A 13,690-nucleotide genomic window follows, 5' to 3' on the forward strand; every position below is an offset into this window, starting at 1 on the left:
TCTGCCTTTTATTAAATATTGCTCCAATACTTACAGGAAATTTCATTCCTGTAGAAACAAAACTGTCTACATGATGTTTTAAATGAGAAATTAAATGACACTTTCAACATTTTTATATTTATAAGGCTGCTTATACATTTTTCCTAAAAGATGGAGATGTATTGTCATCATAAACCACATGTTTTTGTTGTTCTTATTCTCCATAGAGTAAAAATGAGCCTTACAATCAGGGGGAGTACAATGTTTACAGCACTTTCCAGAGCCATGAACCTGAATTTGATTATTTAAAGAGCTTGGAGATAGAAGAAAAAATAAACAAGATCAAGTGGTTACCGCAGCAAAATGCAGCTCACTCGCTTTTATCAACAAATGGTAAGCTAGATGAGAGTATATAGGACATACCAGCATTTTGCTCTTGTGCATTTTAGTGCTGACTGTATATATTTGTTCGTTTTAATCTACTGTTTTATAAATTTCCTCTTTCAGAGTTTACTAAGACTGTCATACTGACTCTGATATTTATTTATGTATTTTATTCATAGTCATAGGGTTTTTCCTGTTGACTATCCATAGACATTTAGAGAGCTATCCATTTTTGCTATTAACATGCAGTGCTGTCCTGAAATAAATTTTGTGACAAAGGCGTCGCCTTACTCAGCAGCTGTGTTTCATTGGGGATTTAGAATTTTGTCTGCTGTGTTTGTCATAACTTTTATTCTTTGTAGATGTGTAAATGAATGTAGGTGAGAGAGATGAATTTCTTTTTATTCATTATCATCAGAATGGTTTATTTAAGTTCTAAAGAGCTACACAAATCTTTGGAAGGCAGTAGAAATAATCATAGGATATTGATACTGACTCATCTTTCTAACATGCTTAAAGCCTATAGATTAAAAAAATGCAGTATTATTGTTAAAAGGGATTCTGCAGGTGTGACATAGGGAGAAGAAACTGAATGGAGCCTAACATGCACAGGTGTCATTCAGAAAACATTTGGACACACACGTTTGTTATTACTGGTGACACATGAGACTAAAATACCTCATTTTAAATCTTAGATCTCATCGTAATCAGAAAAGAATTTTTCTTGTAGAAGTTTGAACATAACTGGGAATTGCTGGTAGAAAAATAGTGTAATTTCACTTTTGGGAATTGACGCTTTAGGGCAAAGTGATTACTTCTAGTTAAAATTTATAGCAATAAATAATATTTACATTAATTCCCAGTAGATAGCAAATTATTTTATGTTTTGTAGTCTGTTTTCCTTAAAGTTGCTGTTTGACTTTTTGGGGCCACTGTTGCAATATTTGAAATGAAACATATCTGTTACAGCTAGGTGATTTGTGTTAATGATTAGTCAGCTAATTATGAAGTTTGGGAGTTTACTTCTGCACTTCTGCCATGGACAAAATATCTCTTCAGATAACTAACTAAGAATGGCTACTTCCAAGTACATGATACAAAAGCAGATTATTAAAAGTAAACCTCTCCATTTTCATTTTAAAGTTTGTTTTTGGAAACACTGAGGAATACAGCCGAGTCCTCAGATACGCTGCTTTTACAGTTGGTCTAATAGACCTTTATATCAGTTTTCTGGTTGATATTAATATGGGAGGGGACAAAGGAAGAAATAATCAGTTATAGTGTTGCTATGGGTTAATCCAGTTTCAGGCAACACTGAGCAAGCCTAGGGCCTGGCAAAATACTTTGGCCTCTGTTTTTGCCTCATCTTAATTCTGGAGCATCCTGGCAGACCTCTTCATGGTAAGGAGAATGGAAGTGGTGCCACTGGCATAGCCTTTGGATTTTGGCTTTGAATTACAAAACATTTTTGTGTGCCAAGCAGGATTCCTAGCTCCCTGACACAGCAGGGTTGAAGTTTGAACATTCACCTCTTGGCATACTCTTAAAGATAGTTTTAACTTTAGGATACAGAAGGCCCATGGTGAATTCCTTGCTGTCTCACAGATTACCTGTGAAAAATCATTGACAATGTATATCAATTCCATGCCTGTAAAAAGGAATAACAGTATTTTCCGTGACTTGTAGAAAATGAAGGCATTACCTGTCACACATGCTCATATTGGGTAGGTGGTAGAAACATCTTGAGTACTGGTTTATATTTACTAATTTCTGAGCCTGATATTTTAATGCAATTGTTGCTGTTTTGCTCTCTGGTAGTTTAAGATCTAAATCACGGTTTTGGTCAGAAAAATGAGAACTGTGAAACAGCATCCTTTGTTTTCACAGGCACAGGTGGACAGTGCCCATTGAAGTTGCTGGAAGGAGCATCCTTCTGTTAGGGAACATGAGGGGAGAGTCCATCTAAATCTCATCCTCAATATATGAGACTTGACAAGTCTGCACCTGCCCAAATCTGTTTCCATCTTCCCAAGGAGGACTTTGTCTGAGGCTGTTTCTGCACAGGTCACCTCTCTCAGAGGGGATCTTGGTTCCTTTCCAGTTCAGACATTACCAACAAGTCATCAGCTAAGCTTTGATTGCAGCGTCTTAATTAATGGAGGCAGAAGGAAACCATCAAGGCTTTTGAATCCCACTGTGGATTTGCAGTGCTTGCAGTTAGCAAATTTCTGGTTTGCACTGTAAACTGAACTGTTTTTGTAGTATAATAATAAATTATTAGGAGTCATTGGTATCTTTTGTACCAGAATATATTTGGGCTACTTTCGATGTGAGCTACATCGGGTAGATCAGAATTTTGCCCATACAGATCCTTTCATCTGAGGATTGCAGACTGCTTACCAGACATTAATTAATTTAAACTTCACAACACTCTTGAGACTGAATGAATACTGAACCTCACAGAGATGTTTCTATATTTTGTGAAATATAAGCATGCTTAGAATTTCTAGGGAGTTTTTAAAGTCCAGAGGCAGATGAAAGAGAAGAAAACCAACACATGTGATACCCTTAACTGCTAATAAAATAGATTTCACTCAGGAAACAGATTGGTTTATCAACAGCAGTCAAGTCCAACATAAGAAAAAACACAAAAAATTTTCCAATAATTATTTTACAATTGCTGTACTTATAAATTTTAGAATAGGTAAGCAGGAATGTGCTATTTACATGCAATAAAAATCCCAAGTGCGTGACATGGCCTGTATGTATTTTATATAATTAATTAATGTGACCAATACAAATGAAATGTATTGCATATTTAAATGGAGCTTTTTACTTGCAGATTGAACGAAACTGTTCTGTAGATTGGTCAAGTGTAATATTTTTGTTGCTTGAAAATTAGCATATCAATATTATTAGGAGACGCATAATAGCAAAAACACTCAGAGTATTGGAGGGATTGATTCTAAAACAAAAAAAGGTGAAAATTAAAGTTGCTATAGAAATACAAAGTGATTCATGTATTCATATATCCTGCCTTTAAAATGATTTCTGCTAGCATTTTAAAGAAGTGTTTGGATCAGCCACATTGGGAAAAAAATCATGCTCTGCTATGTACTTGGGGAGAAAGGGATAAAGGAAGAAAGTGGGACGAAATCAGAAATGGTGCAGGAAATAAGGTTAATGAAAGCTGTGGTGGCAGCTGAAGTGCAGAAGCTTTGGAAAGGCTTTGGCTGCTCCATTAAGAGATGAGTGAAACAACCGTTAGAAGCTCTGGGACAGATTTTTTGCAGAAGAGTTGGCACTGATTTTTCAGCCTAGGGAGTGTAAGGGTTGGCAGGTTGGGTGCACGACCAGAGTGGGAGTGGACGATCAATGTTAGGGAAATCTGCAGCTTCAGCTACTACCAAAAGAAGGACAAACTCCATCTGAAATGTTTGAAATGTCTATTTATTGGCCTCAGAGGCTCTTTTCTAAATGCAAGACATCCTTATTTTATCATGATATGCTTCATCCATCATGAAAAAGAGTTTAGATTTGATTCCATTGCATGTAAGATTAATTTTTTTTTTCCTCACTTCTGTTACCCTTACAACACAATTCTCTCAGGTTATTTTCTCAGTTATTTCTCAGTTGCTTTCCCTTAGGAGGGAGAAATGTCTTATTTTTCACACAGCCTTTCATTTGCTGGAGCTCCTGATGTTACGCCAATACACCACTGCCCATTCCCACAATGGGCCAGGCAGGTATCATTGGTCTGTCCGTCTACTCCATGCTGCTCTTGTGCTGTTTATAAGTAACCTAGCAAACTGGCTTTAGTATGAAGATTATTTCCTTGCAAAGTTGAATTGTCAAACTGAGCTTCAGCAGTGAACATTGAGTGGTTTTGGTCTTGTTCCACCTGCAAACTGCCAAGATGGATAAGAGAGCAGCATGTGCTCTACATGTTCTGCATGGTCTGTCAGCTGCCAGGAAGCTCTGATTCGGTTTGAAGGTATGGGATGTGCTTTATGAGTATTTTTTCTGTTGGGAACATTTTCTGGATGTGCAAAATTAAGTGACCCAGACTATTTCAGCATGGGACTTGTCTGAACCAAGGTGTAGAAACTTTTTTAAGGAATATATTATGAAAGGTGAGTAACCACATTCACAATTCCTATCCTGACAGTTGTGTGTCTTTTCTTTTAAAGATAAAACAATCAAGTTATGGAAAATTACTGAAAGAGATAAGAGACCAGAGGGGTACAACTTAAAAGATGAAGAAGGAAAACTTAAAGATCTTTCTACAGTAACATCACTACAGGTAGGCTGCTCTCTGCGTCCAAAATGCAGTTGTTTGTGTACGAAGAAGGTAGTCATGGGTGCTAACTCAGTAAAAGATTTAAATACGTACCTAATGCTAAGCATATATATGATTGAAGTTTTAGCTGACTGATAACAGTCTCGAATCTGTCACACATTTTCAAGTCTCAAATGCTTTATGATGTAGTAACCAACACAAATATGTTTAGAGAGTTTATGTCAGTTTTATTTTTCCTGATAACATTCTCTTAGTGTGACTTAATGTGCTTTCACACAGGATTCTTTAGCCTGGTTTGTTGGAAGCATTCTACTTGTAATTAATATTAAACAGTGCTCTTACCCCATTCAAAGCAGCTGATTGAAAGACAGTATGCCAAATTTTTGTCTCATCTTTATTTCAGTAGTGTAAAAGAATTATGTCCTATCTGAAGAGTGGGGTTTGCAGTAATTTGTGCTCCAGTGAACATGAGGTTCTGCATTGCTGAACAGATGCAGTCATGGAACTCATACAAGTGTGTATGAACATAGAATCATAGAGTCGTTTAGGTTGGAAAAGACCGCTAAGATCGGTGAGTCCAACCCTTAACCTAGTGCAGCCATGTCCACCACTAAACCACGTCCCTAAGTGCCACATCTACATGTCTTAAATACCTCCAGGGATGGTGACTCAACCACTTCCCTGGGCAGCCTGTTCCAGTGCTTGACAACCTTTTTGGTGAAGAAATTTTTCCTAATATCCAGTCTAAACCTTCCCTGGCATAACTTGAGGCTATTTCCTCTTTCCTATTGCTTGTTACTTGGGAGAAGAGACCGACACCCACATGATAACATAATAGATTTTTGCTCTCAGACTTTAATGGCTGAATTCACTCCAGGTGTTTTGGCAAAGGAAAAGGCTAAAGGTTAGAACTGGAAGACTATGTTGTATAAATGCTAGTATGTATTTATTATTAAAAATAAAAACCCAAACAACTCCCACCTCCAAAATGGGCCAATATTGTCTATTGTGAAAAAAGCCTCCAAAGTATAAAGATGACTACATTAATGGAATATTTATCTATTTTGTATCATTAGGCAAATAAAACTATTCCAGATTACTTCTACTCTGAGAATTCAAAGGCTGAGCGAACCATTGTTTTGTTCCTTTAGTGGCAAGCTAAACTCAAAGATTTAACTTCTCTGTGTTCCTCTTTAAATTATCTTGTGGATTGATGTAATAGATTGTTTCTGATACATGTTCAACAACATCAAATAGTCCCAATTGTGGACCACGGCCTTACAGTATTTAATGCTTTACCAATAGGGAATAAATTGACGGTGTCTAGTTATTGAAGCATGACATTGAAGTGACACACAGGGAAATAACAAGGGTTCAATGATAAGTGATAGTCTGTGGTCTTTGCTTTTCAGGAGTATGCGTGTATGTATGGTATATCAACACACATGTTGGCTTTGTTTTCTAAGACTTGGTTTATTATGCTTTGCTGATATTAATACTTTTTCACCAATTGACTTTTTTGAAAGAGAGACATCAAGTAGCAAAAGAAATACTGTAAGTGTTTTACAATTAACAGCAAACTCTTTAGCAAAAGCAAAATACTAGGAGTTCACTGCTTGCCAGAGCCTCCTGCATATGTGGGACAGTAGCTCCTGCTGTGGCACTGGCCTGTTCTGTAGCAGCTGCCAGTGCCTCCCTTCCCACAGTCTCAGGCTTTCCATTGCTCTGCCTGGCTCTCCGTGGCTCTCCTGCATCTCCCTTCCTCCCTGCCCAGCAATTCATCCATGGGGAAATTCAGCTTGCAAACAGCGTCGAGAAGTTTTATAATGTCACATTCTTTGGCTTGCTCTCTATTGAAGCTCTCATCATCCTAGCAAAGAATTATTTAAACTCTTACTCCCTTTCTGGCTTGTGTTTTGTTTGGTCTTTTTGCAGGTGCCTGTATTGAAACCTATGGATTTGATGGTAGAAGTCACTCCCCGGAGAATCTTTGCTAATGGTCACACCTATCATGTCAACTCAATATCCGTCAACAGTGACTGTGAGACATACATGTCAGCGGATGATCTCAGGATTAACCTCTGGCATTTAGCAATCACAGATAGGAGCTTCAGTATCCTTTATTGTGGTTCCTTGCTCAGTGTTGATAGTATTAGTGGGGCTTAAGAGAGCTATTTTAAAATATTTTTCTGCAGATTTTAAAATATACCTTTAGTTATCAGAAGCAGGATCCTTTACAGATCAGAGCAGGAAATGCTCAGATATCATAAGAGACAGCTAAGAGATTGCAAAAAACAGGTAATTTTATGTGGAAAAATAACTGTCTTTGAATTGGTTAATGACAAGTAGATAGGAAACTTATGCCAGCTAAATGGTAACTATCCACCTGACTAGAATACTCTATATTGTTATTTCCTGAAGACATTTCACACTGAGCTATTCCACCTTGTTCTGCTGAACAGTCAGTCATTACCCTGACTGTGCCCCCTGTTCTCCATCATCCTGCTTCCTAGAACCCTAATGCCTGAGATGTGCACAGTTTGGGGGTAAGGCCCAGCTGCTTTGTGTGAATTACTGTGTCTGTGATTAGTGCAGTTATTGCTGTATCGAGTGCTGGCATCATCCTGAAAACTGCATTGTGGGATCATTCCAATCATCTGTGAGGCTGCCTCTTGCACTGCAAAAGCGTGGCTTGGAGGAGGAGCAGAAGAAAATGTAGCCAAGAAAAGTGATTATCTGTGTTTTGCAGAACACAAAGGGACTAGTAGGAAGAGAAATAGGTTATGGAGCCAGCTCAGAATGTTGTGTTCTTTTGGTAATTTCTTTTTAAGCCTTTCAAAAGGAGTTAGAGTATTTCTCTGTGGATTTGTATGAGGGACTATTAGACATAAAAGCAAAATTGTCCTACTGGGGGCAAATTCCTAAAGGAAAGCACCAATGTGATGGGGTGTTCTCCCTGTCTCTGGTGATTGTTTATATTTCTTCCTTCATAGGCCAGATCATCTGTGGAGCTTAACCCATGCTTTGTTAATGTCATACAAACCATTTTCATTAAATCAAACAGCTCTTAATGTCCTTAAAAAACTGCCTTTGCAGGATGAAGTGACAGGTGCCTTTATCCTGGGGTTTGTAGGGAATAGCTCCAATTTGTTTCCAAACTCATGCCGAACACATTATTTTTCTTTCACCTGTCTAGATTAAGCAAGCTAAATGGTGCCCTCTTTAATATGACTGTTTATATAGGACCAATTTATATGTGGTTCTTCAAAGTCCATCTATGTCTGCCTCTGATATCCAGGAAACTGTATTTCCATTTTTTAGTAAGAGAAAATGGAGTGGGAAAATTGTTTGCCAGCACGCCTATATGGAGTAGCAGCATGCCTCCTGACAGTGTCCTCCTCACAGTAGCTTCACCCTCCAGTCTTGTCTCTGTCCAGGACACTTTTATACGTGGCTACCATGTGTTCTCCTCTACTCTGTATCGTCTGCTTTCTTCTAAAGCAGAGCGGAGACTCAGACCAAGCACAGCAATCTCTGTATGTCTGTGTATGATAACCAGATCACATTCCAGAATACTTACACAAGATAAGTCTTTGTTTTTGGCAATCCCTTTTATTGTGTTAAAAGCTGTTTTATAAACTATAGATTGCCAAGAGATGTTTCTGACAAGTTTCAAAAAAACAAGTAGTTATTGCAGTTTGTGAGGACAACATGAGTTTTTAAGTCATTTGCCATGCTAAGAGCTTACTGACAGAAATATCAGCCCCAAATGAATTTTTAAACCCCAAATGTGTGTAAATCCTTAAAAAGAAAAGGCTTATTATGGCAGTATTGATACAATCAGAACAAAAGCATTCTTTTGACAATCAGAACAAAAGCATTAGGGTAAAATAATTCTTAACATTTATGAAGAGATTTTATCTTCACATCCTTTATATATATTGATCAGATTAAATTTACAAGAGATTAAGAGGCTGGAATTTGTCTACTATTTTGTGGGTGAGGAAATTGAAGCAGAAAATTTAAAGAAATTGCTTACAAAAACTATAAATTTCATAACCCTGATTAACATTTCATTTGCCCTTTGTATGAAAACACTTGTATGCAGGCTTCAGAAGCACTGGGCTTCCAATGATGTTTCAAATTCTAGCATATATACTAGGAAACAGATGAAAAACAGACTTAGTCTTATGATCTTAACTACTGCCATATGTCTTGATGGAACAGCATGGATAGGAAAATTATTTGAGATTGAATAACTGTTCAGGATGTTATTGCTTCTACTCCTGTATGTTCAACAGCAGTATTTGGTGACAGGTGCATGGACTCTGTTTCAAGCATTAATGGACTCCTGTCATTGAATATTTACTGATAAAAAGTTTTGGAGTTTCTGATTGTATCATTTATTTAACTCTTAAAACATGGTACAATTTATAGTAGCATGGTCTATTTCTGAGTATGTTCTAAGAGTGATGATCAAGGGGAAATTAAGAATGTGTTTCTGAGTTTTAGGATACGAAACTTTTCCTGCATCTGAGGCAGTGTTTTTGGGATACTTATGTGGATGACTTTGGAATAACTGGAGTTATATTTTGCATTGGGATACTTCTTTTAGAAGTAATGAATAACATGAATGAACATCTGGGAAGACTGTGATGAGAGAGTTTAGGCAGTGATGGGAGAGAGCACTAGGTAAAGGGCTGATCAGTGCTAAGGGCAAACCATTCTTACTAAGCTGGCCATGGTGGCAGCAGATTGACTTTTGCAGCTGGATATCAGTATGTATGCAAGAGAGTAGACTGAGTTTAAATAGGCTGTATCCACTTCTGTTTCAGACATGATAAGCTGTATCTGTACTCAGTTGTCCAAACCAGATCATCAGGCAGATTATTTTTACTTAATTCTTTGATAAACAGAAAAGTTGAGATAGGTGTTCCAAGAGAAGGTGAGATAGTTACAGAATATTGCTCATATTGGGGAATTAACTGTGAGACCACGATAACTGAAAGGAGGAGATAAGTAAATTAAACATGCATCAGTCTTCCCACAGGTATCTTTTTGTTCATATAGAGCCCTGTAAGTCCTTGTAAAATTGCAGGGACATGTTTTCCACTAGATTTCAACATCTGTCCCATAAAAGAACTGTATTTCTGTCCTACAGGAAACCCAGTTATATAAAACTCTCCTGGAAGTAGATGAGCTTCTGGTAAAAACATAGGGTGTGCCAGTTGCTGTTAGGACTAGACATATTAAGATGAAAAAATTCTGCCAAGCAAACAGTTTAAATTATAAATGAATGTTGCTGGGCTTGGTGCCTTCTGCAACACACTTAGGAGGACAGACAGGAGGAGGCTCAGGCAGTTTTAAAAATGCTTGCTTCACATCTTTTTACTAGATGCAAAATGGAAATGAAGCATCTTGCTGTTTTACATGCAAGGCTTGATTCCTTGAAATATATGTTTAAAACAATAAATAGAAAACATTCTGGTTTGAAGTGGCATTTGTTAATAAGGGATCTGGCAGTGATGTGTATTTGTCTTTCTACTTTCCCTCAGAGGCAGCACTGCTACATATAATGAAGTACAATCTGTTTACCCAAGAGGCTGGTTGTGACAATGACACAAACAACAAATACAGTGGTAGAGTTTCTGGACATTCAGCTCATGTTTGAACATCTTTACAAATTGCATGGGAAATGCTGGAGAATGAATTAGCAACGGTGTGCTAGGGTGTTTTTCAAGTAAAGTACTTTGTCTTGTAGAATTTTATTTGTGAACAGTTGAGTTATAACCATTATTTTAGGAGTTTTACAAATCACTGAGAATTGTTAATTTCTTTGAAAATTAAAAGGCGAAACAATGCCGATCTTAAGGTAATTCTCCTTCCGTCTCCTTTGGAAAATACCAGCTTTGCAGAATTTGACCAGAATATTTGCCTTAGATAAAGCCTTAGGCAAATAAAATACAATTAGTGGTTTTCTGGTTTGCTTTTGTATTAGCATAAACAGTAACTTGGGTAAAAAGCAGACAAGTGAGTTTTATGCTATGGCTGTGTAAATTTTCATGAGGAATATGCAAGACTTCTGTACATTGCTTCCCACTTGCAAGCAGATTTCCTCAGTATCATTTGGGCAGGAGGAGGCAAGGGAGAGGAGGAGGTGAGAGAAAAGGAAGGGGGAAGGTCATCTGGTAAATAATTGCACATATGAGGCTTTTCTTCACTAAAAGGTTTAATGTGTTTGGTTGTGTTATGGAGAACAAGAGTCAGTGTCCTTAATTATGGATGATATTCTTCACTGGAAAAGAAGTGAGGTAAAGGTTGCTGTATTTGTTAATGTTCAGTCTGAAATTGCTTAGCAGTGTTACCCATAGCTTAAGCCTTTCGATAAGTCATCTTGGGTGTAGTGAATGAGAAAACAGGACTGCTGGAAGCATTCTGATAAGGCTTACTTCACATCAGCAGCAATCTTTGGACTACCTAGCTGTACTAAATATTCTTTATGAGAATGTATTTGGATTGCTCACAGAACTATGTAGCTCATAGCACTTGAACTCCCTTCATTTCCTGGTAGCACACTATTTCACTCTAGAGGCTGTCATGGCATTGCTATGGAAACAACATCACCGTTTCCAGCATGTACTCATCTTGAGACTCATCTTGACTAAAATACTCATTTCTCAGTCAGATCAATATAGTCCAGGCTTATCCTGTTTTAATAAAAAATTCCTTCTTCCATGTCCCAAAAGGGTTAAGCTAATTAGCAAATCACCACAGGGCCTTCTTATAGTCTAATGTATTCCAGTATTTGAAGCATATCGTGGATAGTCAGATCGTTAGGCACTGTATCTCAGGGAAATTAATTTACTTAAGAAGTAAACAACAACAAAAAAGACAAGAAATAGAAAAAATAACATGGTACATTGATGGAGACCAAGTCTGTGGCAGCCCATTGTGCACCTGAATATAGGGCATATATAGGGCATATATAGTGTTCTGGGAGTAGTCTTGAGGCTAGGAAAGATAGCTAGCCTTACAAAATTTCTGTTAGCTGCTTCAGTGCTAAACATTTGAATGCTAAACTGAAAGCAAATCCGCAGTATTCTTTTGGCATTTGTGGAGCTGTAAACTGGCAAGTTGAGCCTTTGAGTGAGGTAAGGTTGTTTTCTATAAAAATTCCTCAGCCAGGATGACTGTGCACAAGCTGTGTGCACGAGGATGCTTTTTCTGCACTCTTGAAAAAATGCCTTAACTGTGAGAACCTGCTGCTACCCCCACCTCCATCACTGTTTTCCTCAAGCATACACTTTCTGTTTGGGAGATGGCAGACATTATTTCTCTTTAGAGAGCTCTGTGTAATACATTTTAGACTTCCTATTCTACCAAGAAAGATTCTGCCAATCTGTATCTGTATTTAAAAGGTATATATTATACTGTGGAGTCATATTCTAGGTGAGTTGCTACTAGCAACATTAGAGGAGGTTTTTTTATTCTTTGCTTCCCAAAGTCTCTCCTTCTCCCACATGCATTGTCTCTGTCTCTCCTTTAAAGGAGAATGAAGATGTCTGCAAAGCTAGAATTGGGTCTGTAAGTTAGAAGTGGAGAATTGCAGAGGTACTATGTACCCTGTTTTCATGGTTTGGTGAGTTCTTTTAAAGTGTAACTATTGAGAAATGGTTGCTTTGCTTTTCTAATTAAAAGTCTCCTGTGTGAACAACTGAGGGGGAAAAAAAGCTATTTTCAACAAGGTGATTAGATTCTGGAGTGATGTAATGCACTCTTTAGTGTCCACTTTTTTTCAGCAGGGGAATACTGGCCTTCTACTAAAAATAAGAGCTGACGGTAGTAAAAATAATGATTTTTACACCTGACTCGCATCTGAGTATTGTCAACTGGAGGTTTTTCTGTGCATTTTGGTAAATGTTGAATTGTACTCTAATTTGAGGTAAACTACTAGAAACACTGCCTAAGTCATGGGGAAGAACAGTATGTAGAGGAAAATGGATAAAAAGTAAAAAAGAAGAACAACTATTGCATGAAACTTGTGAATACATGAAGTTTACACCAAGTATGAATATTTAACTGTTAGGTTCTTTGTTGCATTGTCATGTCTCATCAGCTGATAATTACATTGTAAACTGGTCATGATAGAGATCTTTCCTCCTCTGTATTATGAAGTACTTGACATACTTTAACGCAATTAAATATGTGCAATAAAAATATTTTAAAATAATTGTAATAAAATTTTGAGGTTAGTCAGTATTAGCCCCACTTTGTAGTCAGTTAAACAAAGGCTGTTAGTTTGCTGGAATTTCAACTCAGAATCTGAGTGTTGCTTGCTGAGATCCCACTTTCCATTACTTCCATCCATACTCTAATTCTGCATTAGATAAAGTGGCAAACTGTTCAGGAGAGAGAAATCCTGTGAAAAAGGTAACAGTTGAAGAAATGGTAGGAAAATGGTATCCTTTTGGAAAAACATAAGTCAGCATATCTTTGCTCCATAGAGATCTGTTAACTGCCAGAATGCAAAGGATGGAATTTCACTGAGCACGAACAGAGGTTTTTTACTAGGGATCACTTGCATTAATGGACAGAGAAAAATAATCTAGTGTTTTTTAAAAAAATACATTACAATTCTAACCTTGCAAAAGGTAACCAGAGGCAAAACTTTGTTGTCCACTGAAATGAATCTTTACATTGCCAGTGCAATGCTATTTAGTCATTTGATGATGAATTTAGGAAAAGGATTGTAGTGCCTGAGCCTGCTTATCTCTCTCAAGAATTTTCCATTTAAGTTTTCCATTTGAAAAATGGGTATACTAGATGGAAATTCATGGTTATCCATTTAGCAATGATTAGCGATTAATTTCAGGTTGCTTTTAAGTAATCTGATTTTTTAAGCTCTGCAAAATAGCAGTTTCCATTGACTTTGCCTGTTAACTTCTGGGTTTGAGATCTTTCAGCTTAGTATTTGTGCATTAAAAATAAATTATTTTGAAATGACCTATGCAACTGTAGATACCAAAT

At 37.2% G+C, this 13,690-nt stretch overlaps 1 protein-coding gene across 9 annotated transcripts in view; it reads left to right on the forward strand.

The window, feature by feature from the left end:
• PPP2R2C (protein phosphatase 2 regulatory subunit Bgamma) overlaps window positions 1-13,690 on the forward strand; it is a 201,576-nt gene that overhangs the window by 142,734 nt on the left and 45,152 nt on the right. For all 9 annotated transcript variants that reach the window (XM_074865706.1, XM_074865711.1, XM_074865707.1 and 6 more), the window contains 3 exons: window positions 207-372; window positions 4,554-4,666; window positions 6,599-6,776. In XM_074865706.1, the coding sequence (XP_074721807.1) occupies window positions 207-372; window positions 4,554-4,666; window positions 6,599-6,776 (457 nt within the window). The remainder of the gene's footprint in view (window positions 1-206; window positions 373-4,553; window positions 4,667-6,598; window positions 6,777-13,690) is intronic.

This window comes from Strix uralensis, chromosome 4, assembly GCF_047716275.1.
Source record: "Strix uralensis isolate ZFMK-TIS-50842 chromosome 4, bStrUra1, whole genome shotgun sequence".
NCBI classification, from domain to species: Eukaryota; Metazoa; Chordata; class Aves; order Strigiformes; family Strigidae; genus Strix; species Strix uralensis.